This window comes from Conger conger, chromosome 16, assembly GCF_963514075.1.
Source record: "Conger conger chromosome 16, fConCon1.1, whole genome shotgun sequence".
Classification (NCBI taxonomy): domain Eukaryota; kingdom Metazoa; phylum Chordata; class Actinopteri; order Anguilliformes; family Congridae; genus Conger; species Conger conger.
Window position 1 is genome coordinate 8457926 of NC_083775.1, and position 25704 is coordinate 8483629.

At 45.1% G+C, this 25704-nt stretch overlaps 1 protein-coding gene across 1 annotated transcript in view; it reads left to right on the top strand.

Moving 5' to 3' along the window:
- The first annotated feature begins 8400 nt into the window (after positions 1 to 8400).
- The window catches only part of LOC133114293 (voltage-dependent calcium channel gamma-2 subunit), a 77567-nt gene continuing 60263 nt past the window's right edge, over positions 8401 to 25704 (top strand). The window contains exon 1 of the mRNA XM_061223546.1: positions 8401 to 10488. Coding sequence (XP_061079530.1) covers positions 10263 to 10488 — 226 coding nt within the window. The 5' untranslated portion in view covers positions 8401 to 10262. The remainder of the gene's footprint in view (positions 10489 to 25704) is intronic.

Here is a 25704-nt window from a genome sequence, read left to right on the forward strand (position 1 = left end):
TTGGGAATGGGAGCCGTATCCCTGCAGCCACGCGTGTGGCCAGACTCCGTGTACAAAACACAGGGAACGCCGTGTGCGGTCCCAGACGAAGCGGCAGCCTCAGGGAATCTCGCCGTCTGCCGCCCCCCGGTGGACAGTCGCGGGCACTGCAGCGGAGCGGCAGCAGCGGATCCGTGCCGCCAGCTTGGACCGTCTCGCATGGAGAAGCTTGGCCACGCAGCGCGTAGCAGCCTTCTCCACAGGGGAAGCACAGCCTTTCGTTTTTATACTGTCCTTGGAAGTGAATGGAGCGAATGAGAGGCAGACGGAGAGCCAAAGACAAAGGAAACATTTCAGCATTGAAACGGAATTCAAATTAATTTGGAATCCATTGGAAATCAACTGGGATTCGATATGAATCGACGTAGTTATTTTCACGTACGAAATTCCGAGTTCACCCAAAACAGGACACAAAATCGAACGCTCATACCAGCCCCTGCCATCATTACGGGTGGCAGGCCCACGGCCAGTGATCGAGGGTGTTTAACCCAACCTTCACTGTTTCAGTGAGTGATTGCGATAAAAAACCCAAACTCATCAAGGCATATACCTTAACCCTGGTGTTGTCTTAACGGTAAAAAATGAGCCGCCACTGTGTTTAACAGCAGAGAAAACTCCCTAAATTATCTTTATTTCAACTTGAAATTTGATGACAAAGTTTGTGATGGGTGACAGGTTCATGCAAAATAGATTTGGGGAGTATACAGAATGTTAAGCCGGAAAACTCCGGGCCTGGAGGGCCGGTCTGTGTGCTGGTTTTTGTTCCAACCACTTATCTTAGTTTTAGTCTTCTGGCAACACTACAATGTTGGTTCGCTCCTGCACTTGAGCACAGGAAAGTCTTGAGGACACATCTGCAGCCTGTAGCTGTAGCGGGTGCTCATGCAGGTGTCAGATCAAGATATGATTGAACTGATGAAATAATTAAGAGCTGGCTTAAGTTGGCTCAAAATCCAGAAATGGATCAGCCCTTGTTGTGCAACGCTGGTCTGAACTCCGCTGGGTGATCGACCCAGACCCTGGAAGAAAGATAAGGAGATCAATTTAAACAACCCAACGCCATCAAGGTCATCAATCCTTGTTTGATGATGAAAATAAGTCTGTCTGTCCAGAAAGCCGAGGTGGCACGGATGGTGCAGTGGGTAGCACTGCCGCCTCACAGCAAGGAGGTCCTGGGTTCGAATCCCGGTCTGTCTCTCTGTGTGGAGTTCGCATGGGTTTCCTCCGGGTACTCCGGTTTCCTCCCACAGTCCAAAGACATGCAGGTTAGGCTGTCTAAATTGCCCGTGGGTATGAGTGTGTGAGTGAATGGTGTGTGCGCCCTGCGATGGACTGGCGACCTGTCCAGGGTGTATTCCTGCCTTTCGCCCAATGTATGCTGGGATAGGTTCCAGCCCCCCTGCGACCCTGTTCAGGATAAGCGGGTTAGGATAATGAATGAGTGCAGAAGGCCTCCATTGACATGAAGGAGCGGAAAAGAGAACGGCCGCGTATTTTAAAAACATCGACAACGACGGGCATCCTCACTGCAGATGAAGCATCTCCACCCGGATGGCGGTGGGGCGGTGGGGCGGTGGGGCGGTGGGGCGGGGGTCCAGATTTGCCCCTGGTTTGCCCCTGGTTCATACTTCAGCCTCTGGGGATTGGGTGAGATAGAGGGAGGATGGAACGAGGGAAGAAGAATGGAAGGTTTTTTTGCGATGCCACTCTCCGTGCAGAGAAAGAAAGAAGGAAGGATGGAGTAGATTGGTGCAGAGTAGGTTGCGGCACAGATTCCAGCCCCTGGCCTGCTTTTACAGCGAGGCCTGCCTGCAGGGAGCTGTCCTGACCCAACTGTGGGGGGGGGGGGGCTAATACTGCTGAACGAGGCTGCCCGGGTTCTAACCTGCTGCCGTCCCATCCCACAAGCCCAAGTTAAACCTTTTGGTCCGCAATGTTTACCTCACAATTTTATGTTTTTAACCTGGGGAAGACTGAAGGGAGGGCTCTGAATTTGCATTAACTGGAGGCAGTCAGAGGGACGTGGAGTGCCTGGTAATCAGGCCTTGTCACGTGGGGTCAACGTAACAGAAACCTACCTATCTTTCATTACATTACATTACATTACATTACATTACATTACATCTCTTATCCAGAGCAACATACAGTTGGTTAGACTAAGCAGGAACAATCCTCCCCTGGAGCAATGCAGGGTTATAGGGCCTTGCTCAAGGTCCCAATGGCTGTGCGGATCTTGTTGTGGCTACACCGGGGATCGAGCCACCGACCTAGTATTGTCCCAGTCATTTACCGCAACCACTACGCTACAGGCCGCCCCTTGGGCAAATCACCCAAATCACCCTGGCTAAAATGATCCAGAAAAGCACTATTTAAAATGAGGGTAAACGAGGAAGAATAACACTCTGCTCATTCTCTAGTGAGCTGTACATCAATGAGGTCCAAATCAAATAGAGTTTTTCTTGGTAGGAAATTTCATAGACAGTCAAACTTCAGCTGGGGTGCACATTACTCCCCTGTCATCAGAACATTGAACAGAGCCTGACAGGCTTTGACTACTCCCAAGCCTCTTTCAACTCCAGTACATTCCAATTTTGTGCCACCCTTAAAATAATCCAGTCTTATGATTTTATGTAGAACAATACACATAGTTGTATTTCATTTAATTTTTTACGTTTCTGCTCACTTCTGGATTCTGTTTAAATTACTTTAATAGATTCCAAGCTGTTAGCTAATCCTCCTGGTTTGGAGCATGTGTAAATGTAACTAATGTATTTTAATGTCTGTGTTAAGGTGACTTATGTAAATGAGGAAGAGCAACCCTTGTGCGACTCCACTTCCCACAATACCCTGCTCAGATAAGATCCCTCCCACTCCTACTCTTTATGTTCTATCCCATAACCAGGTCCAAATCCACTAGTCAATTCTGAGTTTGTCATGTGGCACCTTATCAAGTGCTTTTTGGAAACCTAAGTATATAATATGATATGCCCTGCTAGCATCAAGACACATGGTAGCTTCCTCAAATAATTTCAAAAGGTTTGACTTTCCCTTGTATCTGTTAAAGGCCCATATACATCAGCCTTCTCTTCCTGGTTTTAGCATCTAAAACGCCCACAAAACATTCGCGAAAACATAGCAGTGACATATGTTTTATTTTATTTTTTAAGCCCTTAACCCATCCCCCTCCGTCTCCTGTGGTCAGCTCTCTGTGTTAACATTTAGCAACGCCATCCGATAATTATGGAAAAACATACATTGCGTCACGCGGGAAATAATTTTAAACAGCTCGGAAAAATAGTCTACCTCTACCAAAACTGTGATTGTTTTACTTGAATCAGTATGGAACGCAAATCAGAATCTCCAGGATGACAGGAAAAGCTTGAAAACATACAACATATGCATGTGCTCCTTTAAAGGTAAATGCTCAGACAATGCTATTCATTACTGTATATATACCTATGGGAGTTGTTAGATAACAGTTCAAAATATTTTCATTCACAAAGCTAAACAGACTGAAATAATTGCTTGTGATGACTAAATATTTGAGTGCCTCTCTCACTCCTCCTGAGAAGATGTCCTACAGAGATAGTCCAAACACTGCCCCGGGTCCTCTGTTCAATCAGCTCTAATTGTGTTGGCAGAAGTCATTATGAAGAAATTGGTTTAAAGAGATCTTGAGTTTAATCAGTTAGTGTCAGTTTTCTACTTCATATAATTGAGCTGGATTTTGAGGATACAAGGCTGGATAGAGGGGCACATGATGGGATGTGAAAAAGACTGTACACTATAAGTGCCTCTTATGAATTCTGTTATCAAACCTGATCTGGGGTGACATGGCTCAGGCAGTAAGAGCAGTCGTGTGGCAGTCGGAGGGTTGCCGGTTCGATCCCCCGCCCGGGCTGTGTCGAAGTGTCCCTGAGCAAGACATCTAACCCCCAAATGCTCCTGACGAGCTGGTCGGCGCCTTGCATGGCAGCCAATCGCTGTCGGTGTGTGTGTGAGTGCGTGTATGAATGGGTGAATGAGAAGCATCAATTGTACAGCGCTTTGGATAAAGGCGCTTTATAAATGCCTGCCATTTACCATTTGATCTGAAACTATGCAAATAAATAGAAATAGGGCAGTAACAGTTTAGTATTATATATAAATATATATATAATTATTAATTGTAAAATCTGCCCAGAAAATAATCGTCTTGCTCACTCTGTCTAAACTACAAAACAAAAGGACTAATAAAACAAATTTACGACACCTTTATAGTTCTAATTGATGTTTGGAGGTTGTCCGTAAAACATTAATTACAGGTGGGCGGTGTGTGTTTTAACAAAGGAGCTACAAATAAAACAATTTGTGCCAATAACAAGAACTTTCATTAAGTGGAAAGACCATTAATATAAGTGAATAGTAACACTCTGAACACAATTCAGAGGCCATGCAAACGGTTTCATTGCACTCTGCTCTCCTGCGGACGGAGGGCTAATGAAACGGGGACAATGTGGTAAAATTATTATGCTAATTGTTGCAGCTACCTGATCCTCCCCGAGAGCCTGTTGTTCATTACTCACAGAATGCAAACCAAACAGTAAAATGAATCACACAAACAAACACCTTTAAAACGCTACTGAATGCTCCCATCTCATCACTGGTGCAGTTACATGCCTTCTGCTACTCCTTGAGAGTTTAAATGGTAAATGGTAAATGGTTGGCATTTATATAGCGCCTTTATCCAAAGCGCTGTACAATTGATGCTTCTCATTCACCCATTCATACACACACTCACACACCAACGGCGATTGGCTGCCATGCAAGGCGCCGACCAGCTCGACAGGAGCATTTGGGAGTTAGGTGTCCTGCTCAGGGACACTTCGACACAGCCCGGGCAGGGGAACGAACCGGCAACCCTCCGACTGCCAGACGACTGCTCTGACTGCCTGAGCCATGCCGCCCTAGTTTAACTCACGGTAATAGATCAGGCACCTCTTTGATGTTCAGATAACAATTGTTGGTTCCCAGAACACATTTGGGAAATGAGCGTAAAATTGTCCGGTCTCCTGGATGTCCCTGAAATGTAATAGTGACATCATAACGAATCCTGCAGAAATGATTTTATTTCTATATTTATCTGTATTATTTCAAAATCAAGTGAAGGAAACTCTAGTCATAAGCTGCAGAGTCATAACCTCCACAGAGTTTAAGTGTTTACATTTCTTTGTAATTTGGCAGACACTTTTAATCTGAAGCGACTCACAAGTGCATAGGTTCTTCGACAGGTTAAAAGCGCCAAATCCACAGCTAGCGAAACATGCATGAATAGCTGTTCTAAACAAAAAGACAATAGTCATTGTCAGTGCAAATGTACAATTTATTTATACATTTTTTATTAAGGGTTAGGGTTAGACAAGAGGGATATCGGAAGGTTGCGGGGGGGGGGGGGGGGGAGGGGGGGGGGAATCAGGATGGAGGACTAAGGTATAGTCTGAAAAGATGTGTTTTTAGTCTGTATTAAAATATGGGGAGGGATTCTGCTGTCCTGGCAGTGGTAGGTCATTCCACCGCTGAGGAACCAGAACGGAACACAGGAGTGAACGTGCAGCTCGACTCTGACCTATATCCATCTCAAACCAGGGTATATGGAGGGGCAATGCCTAGCAAAACACTCAAACAACCGTGAACACTTCTGTAAATATCCATACATGCTGTAAAGACTGTGACCCACTGCATGGAGCCCAAATCACCCTGGAGAGGCTAAATACCTAATAAAGAGCTCCCTGAGTGTATGTGGACATCTATTTACTCTACATTTTAGGCGTTTAGCAGACCCTCGTATCCAGAATATTTTAGATAGCTTGCATTCTTTCGACGTCTAATCAATTTAGTTATCTGAACATCTTTACTGAAGCGGTTTAAATGAAGTACCTTGCTCAGGGGTACAACATCAATGGCTCATCTGCCAATTGAACCCAAAAATCAGTGACAAGCCCAGTGCCATAAACATCGTGCGATTCAATCATCAGAGTATTTCTGCATCATCACATTGCTATTTGTCTGTTTCCAATCAAGAATATGGGCAATGCATTTTGAAATGAAAAAAATTATGAAGGTAGGTAATAGGTAATTTCGGACTTCTAACGACCAAGAAAGGAATTGCAGCAACAAATACCCTCAAACCACAACACTGTTTATCCAACCCCTTCTCTGTGAACGAGCTGACGTTGAACAACCAACACCCCCTACACCATTGGCTGGGGCAATTAGAACCCATGTTCAACCAATGAACTTGTATTATCGTACAGCTATATGGTTTGGTACAGAGTGTCGGTCCGTCAACTGAAAGCCGACTATATATACAGGTCAACATGTCAGTGAGCCAATGATAGGAAGGAAGGATTTACAATGGTCTTGTAGTAATATTTTAAAATAGAAGTCTTACCTATTGTACCTTTAAGTCTCAAGCTAGTTGCGGCTACGAGACCGAAAACCAGTCAAAATTGGCTGCAGCCGGAATTAACGCAGATATACCAGAAGGGGGAGTGCCAAAAAAAAAAAAACATAAACACAATATCCCCATAAACTGATAGGTTACCGAAAGATACCAGTAGCATCAGCGGGGGTGGTAAGGCTGGTTGACACCGTTGGAAGATTGACTTGAAAGCGGTTTACATTTCAACTTAACCGTTGTTGTAAAACGGTAAAAAGCGCGGTAATCCCCGTGCTGGATCGGTAGTTTGGGGCAGAAAACGCAGAGACTGTTTTGACTGTTCGCTGCTGTCTAATCCAAGCACGCTAATACATTCATTAATATAACGGCCCATGGGTTTAAAGCCGATCACTGCATTACTGATTGGGAGAAATGCAAGTCATTGTAAAAATTACTCCACATTCAAAGCAAGTCAATTAGAGCACGTGCGCTGTAAAAATGTGCTAAACACTGCAGCAAAATTTACTGAGGCAACGCCGCGGCTTCTGCCGTTTGAACCACAGAGGAAGAAGCTGTTATCAGGAGGGAATGACGCGAGAAGAGAGAGAGGGGGAGAGAGAAAAAGATTAACAAGAAAAAAATAAACAGAGATAATTAAAAATGTGTAAAAGGAGGGGTGTAAAAAACGGAGGGGATAAAAAGGCGGTTCTTTATGGGCGTAAATTCAAACTGCTAGCAGAAAAAAAATCGCTGTGCTTAAGAAGGGAAATCTTTTAATCAGCGCTTTCATTTGGTCTGAAATATATAGCTTATATATTTCTTTATACAAAAAAAAAAAAATAAGAAAAAAAAAAACTTCGGTTGTTGCACTGTTCTCTGCTGAAACTCCCTTAGTTACCCCGTTGGCAAACGCCACTGGGACGCACGTTCGATTGTAAGTGCGGCGAGTCAAAGCGAGGGGGAGACACCGGCTTGGCCGAAACATTGCTGGCGGGCACTGCGAGGAGCTGTCCGTTTCAGCACCGTGAGAACCGACCGCACGCACGAGGACAGCGTGTGCCCAGGCACACTGGTAGATTTTGTGGCGTGCCGGTTCGGACTTGTCAGACGCCACGTCTGCGCAGTGCGGTGGAGCTCCAACGGGCAAGCGAATGGCTTAAGAGTAGCAATTAGGTAGCCCGTCGTGTAAAATGGCAAAACGTCGTCCATTGTTGTCGAAGTCTGGGTGAGAAAGAATTCCCCCAAAACAATTTTCTTCACAAAAACAAACAAAACAAAAAAAAAAAGGGGGGGGGGGGGGGAGCTCCCCAAAGATGATCAAATATAAGATTACGATAATGTTTCGGTAAAAGAAAAACCCACAGTCGACTGACAATAAATATCTGAGGGATGAATAATTACGCAATTAAACGAACAGGACACTAAAGAAAAACGGTCACTCCGGGAAGTACGTGCTTTAATGATGGAGGAATCTGGAGATAAGAACAAGCCAGAAGAGATCGGCAGACACGCAGAAAATAAGCGACAGCCCCATACGTCCAATCGGTGGATTCATTTTAGGACTAAACTGGGAGATGAGCAGGGAAACCGAACAGTTGTCAAAAAAGTGGGGGAAGCGATAGGCTAACCTAACCACCACCGTCACCACTCGCAATGTACAAATATATTACACAAATAAATTAAAGTCTCATGTTATCCTTGAGCCGACTAACCCCAACCCCCATCCCTTTCTTTTCATGAATACATCCAACAGCCACCCCTCACCCCCCGCACAACACACGCGCGCGCGCACACACACACACACACACACACACACACACCACCCCCCACCCCCACCTCACCCGCCCCTCCAGAAATGGAATTAAAATCTTTAATATCTTTCCAGCAACACGCGCTTGGCGGAGGGGGTCTACAATCGAAGTGCGGTACGCGGTCCGTGTGAAGAAAATAAAACATAAAATAAAAAAACCCCCAAAAAACCCAATAATAATTAAAACAACGCAGGAACAATTTTCACAGATTCATTGACAAGAGGCATCGTCGGGAAAACAGAAGACAAAATCAAAGGCACAGTTGCTGACACTGACAACCAGAATATACTGGCTCTCATCTGTATCCCCCTCTACCGCTCTGTAGCTGGTGGAATCTGTTTGGCGTGGCGTGGCGTTCCTGTACCGAAGATCCTTCTTCTCCTCCTCAGCCTCCCGCCATCTACCCCCTCCCTACCTCTCTACTTCTCTCTGAACGGACCAGGGGGGCAACGGAGGCATAGAAAAGGATTGCTGAATTCCTGTCCTTTTTTCTTTCTTTCTTTTGATTTTTTCATTTCGTTTAGCATATATATATCTATATATATCTATATATATTTTATTTTACATGGCGCAGAGGCTATGCAAGCGAGTCGGTTCTGGGTGTGATACGACCACTGTGGATCTGGATACCCAAGCAGCATCGACAGCAGTCGAGGCGGGGAGCGGTTCCGGCGGTGCCCCCACCTTCTCCTCCTCATCTCCCCGGCTCTATGTCGAGTAATGGTCGGCTTGCCTTGCTGGATGCACCCCGCTCTCCCCGGATCGTCGACGGTATCTCTTTCGACAGCAGATCCCCATTTTCGGCGGAAACCTTCTACGAGCTAGGGGCTACATATGGAAACTGGAGATCAGAATTTTAGGAAAAAGGAAAACCAGCGGTTGTTTTTTTATTATTTGTTTTTTTTTCCTACTTCATTTATCCGTCTTTTCATTTGTTTATTTATTTATTGGGGATGGTTTCTTCATTCCTACGTTACTCAATTAAATTGATGTTAGCCTCATAATCTTTGATTTATCTGTGTATGTTTAATCCGTGGCATTGTTTTCGTTCGTTTAACCGGACTTGTTTCTGTTTATTGATATTTTTGTTCAATAGATTTATCCCGACCCTTCATTTCCCCGTCCCCGTTCTCTTCCCGTTTTCCCAGCGTAATTAGAAGTAGAGACAGACACGTTTACGATTTACAAATACCTCGGCAAAATCTGTCAGGTTAAAGGATTCTTACCCCGAAATGTACGCGTACGGGCAGACAAACAAGTGATATCATTCGTTTACCGTCTTTCCTAAAAAATATTGACGTAAAATTGTAGCCCATATGAGCCTGCCATTATTCCAACCTCACCCCACCCCCTCCTCGCGACCATTTAACGTGAATTCAACGCTTTAATCAGAGCCGTACTTAGCTGCACATATGTACACATCAACGTACAGCCTGCCGCTAATGTGCGTGAATTAAATTGTTAATATTGCGACTAAACAGACAAATTGATGCCTCGTTCCAACAATCTGCCTTTTACGAACGCCCTTCGACCATTCGAAGTGCATCTGGTTTGATGTTTACCAAGGTTTTTGCTTTTTTATTTTAAACCACACTTCACTTTCAATGGTTGTTAATACTGAATAGCCAATATTAGCCTGTAGCCTCTTGGAATTAACAGCTTTTCGTAGACACAGTTGTAGACGGTATAGCTGTACAAGAAATACCACAGATTAGCGGCTGCCATAGCCAGTAATCTCGTCGTTTGGAATAGCATTGATTAAGAAAGCAAGCAAGCACGGATAACAATCATTCCTTCCCTTCCACCGCATTTACACTTTCCATATTTTTCTCTTTTCTTGTGCTCACTCAGTCGCAACCATACGGTTCCTTCCACGCACTCCCCCCTCCCCCTCCTTTCAATCAAACATATCCCATTTTCTTAGTTTGGTTTGGTCCCGTCAATTTTCAAATATTTATTTCCTCTACGTGAAGAGGAAAGGGGGCCCCCCTTTCATGGAATGCGGAAATATGGGCCTGTTTGACCGCGGAGTTCAGATGCTGCTGACCACTGTCGGCGCCTTCGCCGCGTTCAGTCTCATGACCATCGCAGTGGGGACGGACTACTGGCTCTACTCCCGCGGCGTGTGCAAGATCAAGTCGGTCAGCGAGAACGAGACCAGCAAGAAGAACGAGGAGGTCATGACCCACTCGGGACTGTGGAGGACGTGTTGCTTGGAAGGTAACCGCAAAACTTTTTTTTTTTCTTCTTCTTCTTCTTCTTCTTCATTTTCTGTGTAGGAAGGGCTCAGCTGTCATTTTCTGTCTAGGAAGGGTTCAGTTTGGCTGTCAGATGACACCCTTAACCCGTTTCAGATTATGGAAACTTGTGCACAGTGTGTGTGTGTGTTTATATTACGACGAAACATACTTCGCGTTTTATGCTGCACCATTTTCATGTACCCAAAGGTACGGTTTTATGAAGCCCGCAGAGGTGTCCTGATGCACAAGTTCACCCAATAGGCTGGCTATCCAACCAGGTCATAGTCCACGGTTCGGTTTCAACATCATTAACTCAGAAAACTGGCAGTGCATTGCTGAACCCTTGTCGGGTTGGCTCTCCAATTTAACAGTATCCATTTCATCCTAACCCGTTTAACATTAATAGATTTATAGGACACACAATTTAGGACAGCTGAATCGGTGACATTATTTTCTGTTGTTAAGGTGAGATGTAGAACATTTCCCATGCATTCTACACCAGTATAATGTCCACTGGGAAAATGTCCAATATTGTGAACCAGTTCATCTTGGACAGCAACCTGCTACTGGTGTGAAGGTGCCCATGACATTCAAAATATTCTCCATGCCCCCTTTCAGCCAAATTGTTACCGGATGTGTTATGTTATTCCTTATGATTTGTGATATGTGTGGTAAGGCCTTTTTCAAAGCTGGGATCCTTTTAGGGTCCTTTATTCAGAAAACTAATGTTGCTTTAAATGGATGAATAGAGTCCAAGTGAGGTTGGAGGAACTGAAGCAGTCATTCTGAAATTTATGAGCAAATATGCAGCCCCAAATGTGTGTGTTGAATTGCAATTTGACCTGGTTATGGTCTTCAATCACTGGTTCTGTGTGTGTGTGAGTGTGTTCATACAAGTGAATTCCCCTTTAGAGTCACAGTTCAAATTTTCCATATCTTTAGCAACCCTTTTCCATAGCAACCCCACCCCAGGCACAGACCTGGTCACACACCAGAGCGAGTCTCTGAGAAGCCCACAGCAATCCAGCCTCACCCTGCACACACATACGCGCTCATGCAGAGACACACATACCCACACATACGCACACAAACATACACACACACACACATACGCGCTCATTCAGAGACACACATACCCACACATACCCACACAAACATACACACACACACACACACACACACACCTGTATGCAAAGCCTGTAGACACACACACACACACACACACACTCATATATGCACGCATGCACACACATACGCACACATACACAACCATACACACACACACACCTGTATGCAAAGCCTGTATACACACACACACACACACACTCATATATGCACACATGCACACACATACGCACACATACACAACCATACACACACACACACCTGTATGCAAAGCCTGTATACACACACACACACACACACACACACACACACACTCATATATGCACACATGCACACACATACGCACACATACACAACCATACACACACACACACACCTTATGCAAAGCCTGTAGACACACACACACACACACACACACACACTGGACCCTTCTGAACACAGGCCCATAAACCAGGGGCCGTCCTGGCGCTCTTTCATTCTGAACATGGGCCCCTTAACCAGGGGCCATCCTGGCGCTCTCTCATTCTGAACACGGGCCCCTAAACCAGGGGCCACCCTGGCGCTCTCTCCTGCCACTAAAGCGTACCTACTGTTTGCCAAAGAACTAAATAGTACCTAGCACCGTATCATGCCTGGTCTTGAAAGCCCCCAGTGTTTCTGCCTCCACTACATGTCCTGGCAAGCTGTTCCACACAGTGACCGCTCTCTGTGTGGAAAAGTACTTCTTGTGCGAGGCGGTTTCACTGCGGAGACAGCAAGCGTGTTCTCCTACATCGGTGGTCTATGGGCGCATGCAGGTGTGGCGGTCTACACACACAAACACGTAATACTTCTTTCAGCAGTGTTATACCCAAAAATTGCTCAATTAATACAATTACGGACAGTGGTTGCACACAGTATTATTAAGTAGTGGGCGGCCTGTAGTGTAGCGGTTAAGGTACATGACTGGGCAAGGTCGGTGGTTCGATCCACCACGATAAAAAAAAAAGATCTGCACAGCCGTTGGGCCCTTGAGCAAGGCCGTTAACCCCACATTGCTCCAGGGGGGATTATCTCCTGCTTAGTCTAATCAACTATAAGTCACTTTGGATAAAAGTGTCAGCCAAATAACATGAAATGTAAAGTCCACAGGCGTCCTTGACCCCCCCCATGGGGTAGGAAACTATTCTGCGTCTGTTGCATTTTCCTGGAATGCTCTTTGGCACAGTGTCATGACTCCAGTTTGTGCCTCCATCCTGGTATTCAAACATTCTCACCTGCTAGAATGTGGACATGTTGGCGACCTGGCACTTTGAACAGCCAGGGTGAAGCCAGTTCCGCTGCACATTGTATTATATTACTGTAATGTGCTTTCAAATGCTGAGATGTTCATTACAAACAAGAATATCTGTATGTTTAATTATGAAACACATACACTCACTGAGCACTTGATTAGGCAGACCAGTACACCAGCTTGTCAATCAAATATCGCCAATCATGTGGCAGCAACTAAATGCATAAAAGCATGTACATATGGTCAAGAGGTTCAGCTGTTTTTCAGACCAAATGGCAGAATGGGGAAGAAATGTAATCTCAGTGAATTTGACCGTGAAATGATTGTTGGTGCCATACAGGTTGGTTTGAGTATCTCAGAAACTGCTGATCTCCTGGGATTTTCACACACAAAAGTCTCTAGAGTTTGCAGAGAATGGCGCAAAGAACAAAAAACATCCAGTGAGCAGCAGTTCTGCAGGCAGAAAAGTCTTGTTAATGGGAGATGTCACAATAGAATGGCCAGACTGATCAAAGCTGACAGGAAGGTGACAGCAACGCAAATAACCACACATTACAACAGTGGTATGCAGAAGAGCATCTCTCAACACACTACAGTGGATAGGCTACAGCAGCAGAAGACGTAAGTCTAAAAAATACGTAATAAAGTGCTCACAGAGGGCATATAGGTGTCATTCCTGTTTATTTGTAGGTGCTGGCTACTGTACAAATCAGGTCAAGCTTTAAGTCTAAAGCATTGTCCATTTTAAAATGGAGGATCTCATATCTGTTCGGCCAGAGTTTGAATCCATGATCCGCGAAATCTACTGTTGTACAGACACAAGCATTATATTACAGGCATTTGGCAGATGCTCTTCTCCAGAGCGACATACAATACAAACAAAGTGCATACCCATAACCAGGGACAAGTGCGCTGAAAGACACCAGAGGAAAGAACAGTTCCTAGTGCTAGGAATGAGCACAAAGTTAAAAAAATGGACACACAGATTTCTGGCTCTCAGTTAGGCCTTCACCTCCTGTCAGAAACCACTTGTTCTTTTGAATGCCCAAAGGACAATATAAAATCTTATTACTGAAGCGTGGTGGGACCCTGAGCAACCCAACCCCACCACCTCTCAGACCCGACCAGGCCCCCTCGTTACCCCCTTCACACTCCGAGCGGCCCAATTCATCCGGACGGCAGTTCAAACGACTTCCTGCGGCCCGAATTAGGCACTTAAAACACAAAAGCGTTTTTTTTTTTTTTTTGGTTTAATTTATTGTTAATTAGCACGATTTGCACAATAACGCACGGCTGGCAAAAAGCCGATGGAGCGTGTGCAGCTGCCATGGAGATCGGTCTCCACGCTCTCGCCCAGAGTCTCCCCCTGCTAGCACCCCTCTCTCACCCAGAGTCTCCCCCTACAAGCACCCCTCTCTCACCCAGAGTCTCCCCCTACAAGCACCCTGCTCTCACCCAGAGTCTCCCCCTACAAGCACCCTGCTCTCACCCAGAGTCTCCCCTGCTAGCACCCCTCTCTCACCCAGAGTCTCTCCCTGCTTTCACCCAGAGTCTCTCTCTGCTAGCACCCAGAATGTCCCCCTGCAAGCACCCTGCTAGCATCCAGAGTCTCCCCCTGCTAGCACCCAGAGTCTCCCCCTGTTAGCACCCAGAGTCTCCCCCTGCTAGCACCCAGAGTCTCCCCCTGCTAGCACCCAGAGTCTCCCCCTGCTAGCACCCAGAGTCTCTCCCTGCTTTCACCCAGAGTCTCTCTCTGCTAGCACCCAGAGTCTCTCTCTGCTAGCACCCTGCTAGCACCCAGAGTCTCCCCCTGCTAGCATCCAGAGTCTCCCCCTGCTAGCACCCAGAGTCCCCCCCTGCTAGCACCCAGAGTCTCCCCCTGCTAGCACCCCGGTTCCAGCCACACGGGTGCGCAGGTGAGGGCGGGGCCAGAGCACACGTGGCACGGCCAGCAGCCGCAGAAGTGTGCTATGATGTCCTCCTGGGGTCTCCCATCATCATACGGGTCTCAGTTACAGGCGCTTGTTTTCATCCATGTGAGCTGACTTTTAAGTCTCAAGCTCAGCCCATTTTTAAAATGGCTGATCCCATATGTTCTCTTCTCCTCCGGTTGCTACCCAGCTAATCGCTCCCTTGTATCTCCTCGGTGACCCCTGACCGCTGAATCAGTGAGAAACATCTCATTTTAGAGTGAAAGTTTGGCTCCTGAAAGTGCCGCCAGAATCATTCACATTTTATACAGTTACAGAGGGTAAAAATAACACTGCATAACACAAACACACACATGCACACACACTCACACACACACACAGACTCACACAGACACACACACTCACACACACTCACACACACACACACACACACACACACAATCATTCACATTTTACACAGTTACAGAGGGTAAAAATACCCTGCACAACACACCTGCTACAGGACGTGGCATAGCATTGTGTTTATTGCATGTTTACTATTTAATCGCACCAAATTAGAAAATGAGAAAGATCAATCTAAAAAAAGGGTTAACTGGTTTTTAATACCAGGGTGATATGTGGACTAAAAGGCTCAGATAAGCCTGTTGCGTTTCTGTGCTTGTCAGGTTTTGTTTTGACTTATTTTTTGCCATGTGCAGTTCTGTGAAGGTAGCCACTGCAGGCACTTTTGCAAGATCGCAAGTTTTTTTTCCTCAATGAAAAAATTCTAGACAGCTGTGAGCACTCATTGGTTCATAACTCACCAGGAAACAGTACGCATTTCTCTGACGTGAAGGTGTACCTCCCGGCACTGATCCATCCACCTCACGCAGACAGCTCACTCCAATCACTCAGTTTTCTCCTCTTTTCTCTTTTACTCGCTCCTGACCTGGAAATCAATTGAGGTCCGCCATCTTTAAGGACATTCCAAACCCATTAAATGTTCCTTCTAGGAGCTAGAAGTAGAAGTTAGGAACTCCCAATCTTTCCTTTTAGCAAGAATAAAATCTGTGCATCCCTTGCGGAAGTATTTTTCTGGAAAGCCTGACGTACATAAATGATCAACCTGTGGATCCACCTCTACCCATCCAGCACGTCTGTAACTGACGTGGCTTCAGACTGACGTTTGGAGGAACAAGGACATTCCGTTTGCCCAATTCACGTTTTTTATTTTTTACTGTCTTCATTAATTTTAATTGACACTTTTCCTGGCCTCTCCTGATGGGTGGAGCTCGGAGTAGATAAAAGAGCCAGAAAAGGTAAAGAAAAAGAAAGAGAAAGGAAAAATAAGCGGTTGGAATGAGAGACTTGGGGGGGGGTTTGAGTGGTGCGGACCCCCCCCTTCACGCAGGCAGTCGCGGGAGCTTCACCGCGCCCATCGGCCTTCTGAAGGGTCTAATCTAAATTACACACGACAGGCCAGCTGCTGATTGGTTGTACCCCAATTAGAACCCACTCATCCACTCTGTTTGTGTAATTAATTTAGCGTGAGCAGGTGGGTGAATATGTTTATGTAATCAGTTGGCGTTGTGGACCACCTAATGAGAAAGGGAATACTGTTTTCTGAAGTGTTTACAATGCGCAGGGCTACGGAGCACCCAGTCAGGGTGAACGGAGACTGCCATCGCACGTGACCGACTGAGGAAAGGCTGTGAATGAAACGTGTGTGTGTGTGTGTGTGTGTGTGTGTGTGTGTGGGGTGTGTGTGTCTGTGTGTGTATGGTGTATGTGTGTGTGTGTGTAGGTAGGTGTGTGTGTGTAGGTGTGTGTGTGTGTGTGTGTGTGTGTGTGGTGTATGTGTCTATGTGTGAGTACGTGTGTGTGTGTATGGTGTATGTGTGTGTGTGTGTGTGTGTGTGTATGCGAGGAACACAAAAATTCATGAAAACCGCCAACGTATCTCAGCAAGCAAGTCTTCGACTTGGATATAGTACTGTAAAATATAAATCGTATATTAACCTAATGTACATTGTGTATATCTGTGTATGCACATTTTTAGTTTTACTTGATTTTATTTACCGTTCCACAAAGTGTAACATAACTCAATATTAATTAGTCTATTTTATTGGGAATGAAATACAATTTAACACTGCTCCTCTGTGCAGTAAAATGATTAGATTGTACTAAAGTGTTTATTGCCAAGGTTACTTTCCAACACCCGTGCCTAGATGAGCCATTCAGATTCCAAAAAAAATCAGTGAGAAAATAAATGATTAATTTACTTCAGATGAGCATGTTGTTCGGTTACCTACAGTGTATTATGTGCATACAGTATGTTATGTACGTTAACTTCAACAGGTTAAACCCTAAATGACAAATGTGTGCGTTCATACACACACACACACACACACACACACAGACACACACACATGTGCACACACACATACACGCACACAGACACACATGCACCCACACACACACACACACACACAAACGCACACACACACACACACACACACCCACATACACACACACACACATGCATGCACACACACACACGCACACACACACACACACACACACGCATGCACACACACACACACACACACGCATGCACACACACACATACACACCTGATTAAAACACGGCAGTGACGTGGTTGGCGGTCTGGGCATGCCACGGTGGCCCAGGTTAGGGCTGGGGACATACGTGTGGAGCACACAGTAAACACGCCCTGTGATGAGGGACCAGACCCTGGGCGTGGGAGACCCAGCCAGGCCAGGTGTGAGGAAAGTTCCCCAGCTCCACACATCACGTTGTGGCATGCGGGAGTAGCATATAATCCGTGCTATTAATTTTCTCCTAGCAAAGCCACAACCACAGGAAGGCAGGAAAATAGAGGAACAATTCAGATTTGTTTGTTAGTTTTTTTTTTTTTCTCATTGTTTAATGGTAGTACTTGGCATGGCATCAAATATCTAGCAGATAGTTTGCTGATATTTTTCGCTTTTTACCTCCACTTGCAAGTGCATTTGCGTGCAGTGGACACAGGACATATTAATAATATTTTGTTTACGGTATTGATGCCATTTTGTTAGTTATCCAACACCTAGTTACGGCTGATGGGAATAAAGCTGCCATGAAATTGAGGCTTTTTCTGCGGCACAGTGTGAAATTCTCTCTCATTGCACATTTTAACAGGAAACTGGCTCTTGTGAATGAAAAAAAAAACCACATTGATATTCCTTTTTTACAGGACAGTTTTCACTCAAGAGTTCCAGGTAAAAAATAAACCATACACCTTAAACACACTTGTGGTGCTACACTATTTTATGATGTCACTCACCATCACTGATACTGTGACTTCTGCCCATGATGATGAGGAGCTCTGATGTGCACAAGGAATTGTGCTACATGAAGATCTAATCTTTTAGTGGTCGCGTTTGCACAGGATTCAGTGTTTTTTTTTAATTACTGACTTGAACCGACACAAAATAATTACTCCCGTTTCTTTCAGCCAATCGTCTCCTGGTGGCTGACATTCGTGTTGTTTATTGATCATAATATTTACACAGCCGTTGGTAGCAACGCCAGATTCAAAGAAAAGGGGCCCAATTAGAATGAAAAGTTGAGAACGAAATATCACACCCTAGCTTGCTTGCGTCACAAAAAAAAACAGAAATTGCTCCTCTGGTTTTTGAAATATTATTTGACTGTGTGGCAAAAAATGTGCTTTGATCAGAATGTCTCATGCCATAATCTGCTAATCCCACCATTTCCTCCTGTTTCCGTTCCGATCATTGACAACTGTCAAAAAAAACTATGAAAGACGTATTTTATTGTATAATTATTGGGCGAAGAGCAGTTTGTTGTTTCATGCTGTGTGTTTCGTATCGCAAGTAAACATCACAGTTTTAGAGTCAAACACAGGAGCAGGCTGGGCACCGTGAGGAGAGCGTCTTTAACCTCAAAATGGGTCCAGCTCTCACCTGCTGTCGACGGCTCCGTCACGTGAACCAATCGGGGCGGGAGCCCACGGACTCGTCCTCCAATGATGTCGTCTCTTAGTTTGTGGTAGTCAAATAAGACCAGTACAAATATAGTCTGACTCCTCACTTTGATCTTTCTTACAAAAACCCACATCTCCTGGGACTCCTGGCCCATTTCTGCCCAGATTAAATAGAAAAATAACACATCTCTCCGTGACAGGGTTTTGCATTGCTGCTGAATGACTGCATTTAAGTACCGTAGTTCTTTTCAGAGACTCCTCTGAGATTATTTTTGAACACTGAGATTTAGTACAGTTGTAATATCACACTGACAGCTCGGAAATTTCACATAAATATGCACAGTGTTGATAGTGAAGGGACTTGAGCCACTGCAGCACACAGAGACTTGATACAGCTGAGAGTATGTGTGATTTAGTACAGTTGTAACATTGTATAATTGTGATACTCTGTACTCTGAAACAGACTGCCCGACTGCTGTGGGAGCAGTGTATTACCCAAAGCTCGGTACAGTTGTGATAGCATTATGATACATGCTCTGATACGATCATGGAAACGGTGAGATTTGGTACAGTTGTGTCATTTCTCACCCTGGTTTTACTGTACACGGATAGCCTTGATGTATATAATGTTTATCGAACAATTGTGAACTACTTTTTATATAAACCAACAGGTAAGAAAGTATTCCATTGGCTCTCAGACAGATCTGGGTGGTTTAGACAGGAGGAAGGCTTTTGTTGGGCAATGGGGGAATTGCTCTGATCTGTGAAACTATTGTGTGTGTGCCTGTGTGTATGTGTGGGTGCATGTGTGTGTATGTATGTGCGTGTGTGTGTGCATGTGTGTGTATGTACGTGCGTGTGTGTGAGTGTGCGTGGGGAAGCATGTGTGCGTGTGTGTGCGTGCGAGTGAGTGTGCGTAGGTAAGCATGTGTGCATGTGTGCATGTGTGTATGCGTGCATGTGTGTGTATGCATGGTTGTGCATGTGCATGTGCCCGTGCCTGTGTGTATGCATGTGTATGTAAGTTTGAGTGAGTGTGTGTATACTGTATGCTTGTGTGTGTATGTGCGTGAGAGTGAGCATTTGTTTGCGTGCCTGTGTGGGTATATATGTATGGCTGCAATCAGAAATATTCAACCCCCCGAACATTGTAAGGATTTATAACTTAAAGCTTTTCTGAAGAGCTAGATTTTGCTTTGAATGACCTCTTTATCAGTTGAGTGATACATAAAAAGTACAAGGAAAATTTATGATGTAGTATTCCTCAGTAACAGGAGACTTTCTTAATACAGCCATGTCACGATTATTCAACCCCTATATAATATTGCCATTTTAAAAACCTCCTGCTAGTCTGTATGGCCCAAAGCCCACCCATGAATGTGTTCCAAGGTCAGTTGCAACCATGGTAAAGACTAAGGAGGTCTCCCAAAAGCTGAGAGAAAGAATCATTTCATTGCACTAGAAGGGCATTTGGTATAAGAAGATTCCCCAAACACTGAACATTCCAAGAGACATTATTTGCAGCATCATACGGAAGTTCTAAACCTGCCTGGCTAAAAAGGCCAACATTTCATCAAGTCCATCTGATCTGGATAACTTAAGAAAAACCCCCTGTATTACTGCAGAACACCTACAGGATGACCTGATGAAGGCCAGGACAGATGCGTTAGTGGCAACCGTAAGAAGAACACTAAACAATCGAAGACTTCACGGCTCCACGACGCACTCCGCTCTGGACCAAAAAGCACACGAAAGGTCAACTAGAATATGCCAGAAGGAATTTGGATAGGCCTGTAGAGATCTGGGAGACAGTTCTATGGCACGATGGAACTAAACTGGAACTGTTTTGACACATGGATTAGCGGTATGTCTGGTGTAAGAAAGGCGAGGCTTATGACCAGAAGAATACCATCCCCGCGGTCAAGCATGGAGGTGGGTCAGTGATAATTCGGGGGTGTTTTTCTGCTACAGGAACTACCAGTCTTCACCTTGTGCCTGGCATCAAGGATTCTCAGAAATACCAGGCCATTTTACGGAGGAGGGTGATGCCTTCTGTAGGGAAACTGAACCTTGGTGATCATTGGACTCTCCAGCAAGACAATGATCCCAAGCACACCTCCAAGTCAACCAAAGCTTGGTTAAGGAATCGGTCCTGGAATGTCCTGGAGTGGCCTTCTCAGTCCCTGGATTTAAATCCTATTCAAAATCTTTGGTGGGATTTTAAAGTAAGCAGTTGCTGCACGGAAGCCATCAAATATCAATGACCGTTATTAGAACAGTTATTAGAGGTTATGAAGGCTAAAGGATGCTCCACAAAGTACTGAAGTTGGGGGTTGAATAATAGTGCACGTAGACATTTGTGAAGAGAATTCGATTTTTTCGTTTGAACTCAAACTTATGTTCTCAAAATACCTGAAATGTGTCTCAATAAATATTCTTTCACAGTTTAATAACGCATTTTGGTGTATGTTTTCATTCAATTCTATTCACATCACCATAATGTCATAAAGTGAGGGGGTTGAATATTTCTGATTGCGACTATATGCGTGTGTGTGTGTGTGTGTGTGTGTGTGTGTGTGTCAGCGGCTGAGGGCAGCAGGAGTGCTGTTGAGCAGGATTAGGATCAATATCAGATAAGGATAATCGGGCTGGCATGGGCTAGCCTGGCTAATGACCCAGGCCTTAGCTGGCATTACACTGTATTATGACAGTGGAGCTGCTGTTTGTGCAGCTGCACGGCTCAGATTACAAGGCAGCGTTGGCCCAATAAAATAAGATACAGGGAACACAGGATCAGAACTGGATCGTTGTTTTGAGGCTCGTGGGTCGTAGACGGGATCATTTAATGGTTGTTGAAACTTGTTGAAACTTGCAGAACCGCGCTTGCTCGCGGTCTCTATGGGGCGACATGGCTCAGGCAGTAAGAGCAGTCGTCTCATTGGCTCAGGCAGTAAGAGCAGTCGTCTGGCAGTCGGAGGGTTGCCGGTTTGATCCCCCGCCCAGGCTGTGTCGAAGTGTCCCTGAGCAAGACACCTAACCCCCAAATGCTCCTGACGAGCTGGCCGGCGCCTTGCATGGCAGCCAATCGCCGTTGGTGTGTGAGTGAGTGTATGAATGGGTGAATGAGAAGCATCAATTGTACAGCGCTTTGGATAAAGGCGCTATATAAATGCCAACCATTTACCATTTACGGTCTGCACAGAGGGCTTGGTAATCAAATTACTCTGCCGTAACGCACTCTGCCAAACTGAGAATGGAGCTACGGTAAAGTACTCTCTTCACAACACAGGGCTATCACCACGGTGATGGATGAAACTCCTTTACATCACAGACACTGTGTTCTAGCCTCTCTCCATGAGAACCTGGTCACTGTGTTCTAGCCTCTCTCCATTAGAACCTAGTCACTGTGTTCTAGCCTCTCTCCATGAGAACCTGGTCACTGTGTTCTAGCCTCTCTCCATGAGAACCTGGTCACTGTGTTCTAGTCCCTCTCCATTAGAACCCAGTCACTGTGTTCTAGTCCCTCTCCATTAGAACAAAAATAATTGAACAAATTGACATAATCTGAAATAAAGTCAGAATATTTAGTACTTGTTTACAACTTCTTTGCATTAGATAACTGCGTAAGGCCTGTGACACATAGACATCACCAGATGCTGGGTATCTTCCCTGGTGATGCTCTGCCAGGCCTGAACTACAGCCCTCTTCAGCTCCTGCTTGTCACGGGGGTTATTTGCCCTCAGTCTGGTCTTCAGCAACTGAAACCCATGTTCAGTATTCAGGTCAGGTGATTGACTAGGCCAGTGAAGACCACTCCACTTTTTGGCCCCGATAAACTCCTTGGTTGCTTTAGCTCAGGGGTTCCCAAACTGTGGGTCGGGACCCCATGTTAGGTCGTTCGATTTCAGGATGGGGTCGTGATTTAGAAAAAGATAAAATTTAATTTTTGTCTCTTTAAAATACTGTATGTGAATGTAGGCCACTACATGTTTAACATTACAACAATCCCAACTATATTAAAGCAATGAGGCAGGAGAGGTTGTGGTATATTTCCAGTAGGGTCATGGATACCCTGGCTTTAGCTGCATGTTTGGGGTCATTGTCCTGCTGCAAAGTGAAGCAGTGAGTCGTCTGGGTGGATCGGAGCAGATAAGCCTTTTCTGTGCACTTCAAAACTCATCGTGCTGCTGCTGTCAGCAGCCACAGCAAGACAAACGAGGCCATTCCAAAGGCAGACGTTCATACCCAGGCTATAACACTACCTCCGCCAGGTTTTAAAAAACGAGAGTGGTGCCTTTGATAATGAGCCGTTCCTTTCTTTCTGCACACTTTCCATAACCATGGTTTTAATTTGAGGGCATTTACATCCAAACCAGGCAACGTAAGAATCCCATCCGTGTTTATACATAGTCCCCCCTCGACCATTTTAGCGGACCAAAAGTAATTGGACAGCTGGCTTCTCAGCTCCTTCTGAACAGTCAGGTGGATTCAATCTCTTTCATAGTGCAGGTATAAGAATGCTTTCAGGCCCTTGCTTTGGTTTTAGGTTTTTGAATCCTTTAGGAATTCATCAATATGAGGCCCAGATTTGCACCAATGACAGCCAAGGAAGCCATTATGAGGCTGAGTAAAAAAGAGTCTGGGGAACGTCAATAGGAATAGCGAAACACCAGCCGAATTGGACAGTTGTAACCACTGACAACGTTAGACTTGCGCTTCTCCCCGTAAAACACTTCACAGAGAGCGAGAGAGAGAGAGAGCAAAAGAGAGAGAGAGCGAGAGGGGGAGAAAGAAAGAGCAAAAGAGAGAGAGCAAGAGAGAGAGAGAGCGAGAGAGAGCAAGAGAGGGAGAGCAAAAGAGAGAGAGCGAGAGAGCAAGAGAGAGAGAGACCTAACAGAGTGATAATAACAGCAATAAATTAGAAAGATGAAAATCAAAAGGGGCCATGTCAACACAGCCACTGGAAATGTATTTTAATTAATTTTCTTTATTAAAATGTGGCAGCGTTGATGTTTGCTAATGTTGTGTACTTAGTAGCTGTTGTGGTCTTTCTTCATTCATCAGGCAGAGGAGTAAACCAATTATGGCCCACACAATGGCAAAAGAGGCTTCTCTGTTGGGTTTAGTGACAGGAGCAGAGGTTAAAGGTCAACCCACCCATTACAGCCTTTTTTGGATGTGGTCTTGGGAGCTGGTCATGAGGTTGTATAAGACAAACAGTGATTGGTCATTGAGTGTTGTTCAGTGCTCTAACTAAGATCACTCAGCTCCTGGTCCAAGCGATGGTTCTGTCCCGCCTGGACTACTGCAATTCCCTCTTGGCTGGCCTCCCAGCGTCCGCCATCAGACCCCTCCAGCTCATCCAGAATGCAGCAGCTCGTCTGGTCTTCAACCTTCCCAAATACTCACATGTCACCCCCCTGCTTACTTCCCTCCACTGGCTGCCTGTCATGGCTCGCATCAAATTCAAAACATTGGTGCTAGCCTTCCAAGCAGTTAAAGGGTCTTCCCCAGCTTATCTGCAAAAAATCATCAGACCCTACACCCCTGCCAGACCTCTTTGTTCAGCCTCCACAGGCCGCTTGGCACCTCCCCCTCTCAGAACCTCCACCTCACGCTCACGACTACTGTCTGTTCTGGCTCCACGGTGGTGGAACGAACTCCCCGTTGAGGTCAGAACTATAGAATCTCTCCCCACCTTCAAGCGCAAGCTGAAGACACACCTCTTCAAACAGCACCTCTCCCCATCCCTCCCTACCTCCCTGTGAACCTTAATTGTTGTCTCTGTGACTTGTGTATTGGTATTTTAGTTGGCTAGGTAAGCAGTGTTTGGATAGTTAACTTTGGTGACTTTTGCTCTGTTTGTTTGTTTGTTCAAAAAAAAAAAAAAAAAATTAAAAAAAAAAATGGCCCTTGTCCTTATCTTTGTTGTACAGGTAGCAGTTGAAATTGTACTTACCTCTAGGGTCTTTCAGCGAACTTATCCCTGGTTATGGGTATGCACTTTGTTGTACGTCGCTCTGGATAAGAGCGTCTGCCAAATGCCAATAATGTAAAAAATAGTAGCACAAATAATTGTGGCATTGCAAGTGGTAACTATGAGAGTTTAATCAATACACTTCTTACTGGTATTACATTCAGAGCAATTAGATTTACTTTCAGCTGTGCAGAAGTCCTCATTTTACAAGATATAGAAGGAAAAGTAATTTTTCCCCCCCTTGCAGGACATAATGTGAGCTCTAGTGGTGAAGGTACATGACTGGCACCCGCAAGGTCAGTGGTTCAATCCCCGGTGTAGCCACCATAAGGTCTCTTGAGTTGGGCCCCTTGAGCAAGGCCATTCACCCCACATTGCTCAAGGGGGGAACTGTCTCCTGTTTCATCTAATCAATTGTAAGTCGCGTTGGATAAAAGCGTCAGCTAAGTGACATGTCACAATGATAATGGAAGGTAAAAGTTATGTGTGGAGGCTAAATGTGACTCTGTGCTTCTGGAATGTGTTTTTTGTACAGGCTATTTGATCATTTTCATTTGGACTACATGATGCACTCTGCCTGAACAACAGATGAGATATTTTAGTCGCTGCTTCAAATTGCTGTGTCAACGCACAGCACTTCCGTGGCTGAATTTTAATTAAACCATTTTGTTTACCGGAAATGATTACATGGACATGTCATCAAAAACAGCACTTCAAGGGCAAGGCTGTGAATCAATCTCTAAAACATGTTGTTGTTGATTTTGAGCTGTTTTGAACTTGTACTACCCAGCACAATTTGTCAAGAAAGAGTAAATAACATACAGCGATTCCAAACAGACAGACAACTATGTATCACACAGTTTTTGTGTTTTTTCTCTCTTAGCGAATAACATTAGCAAACT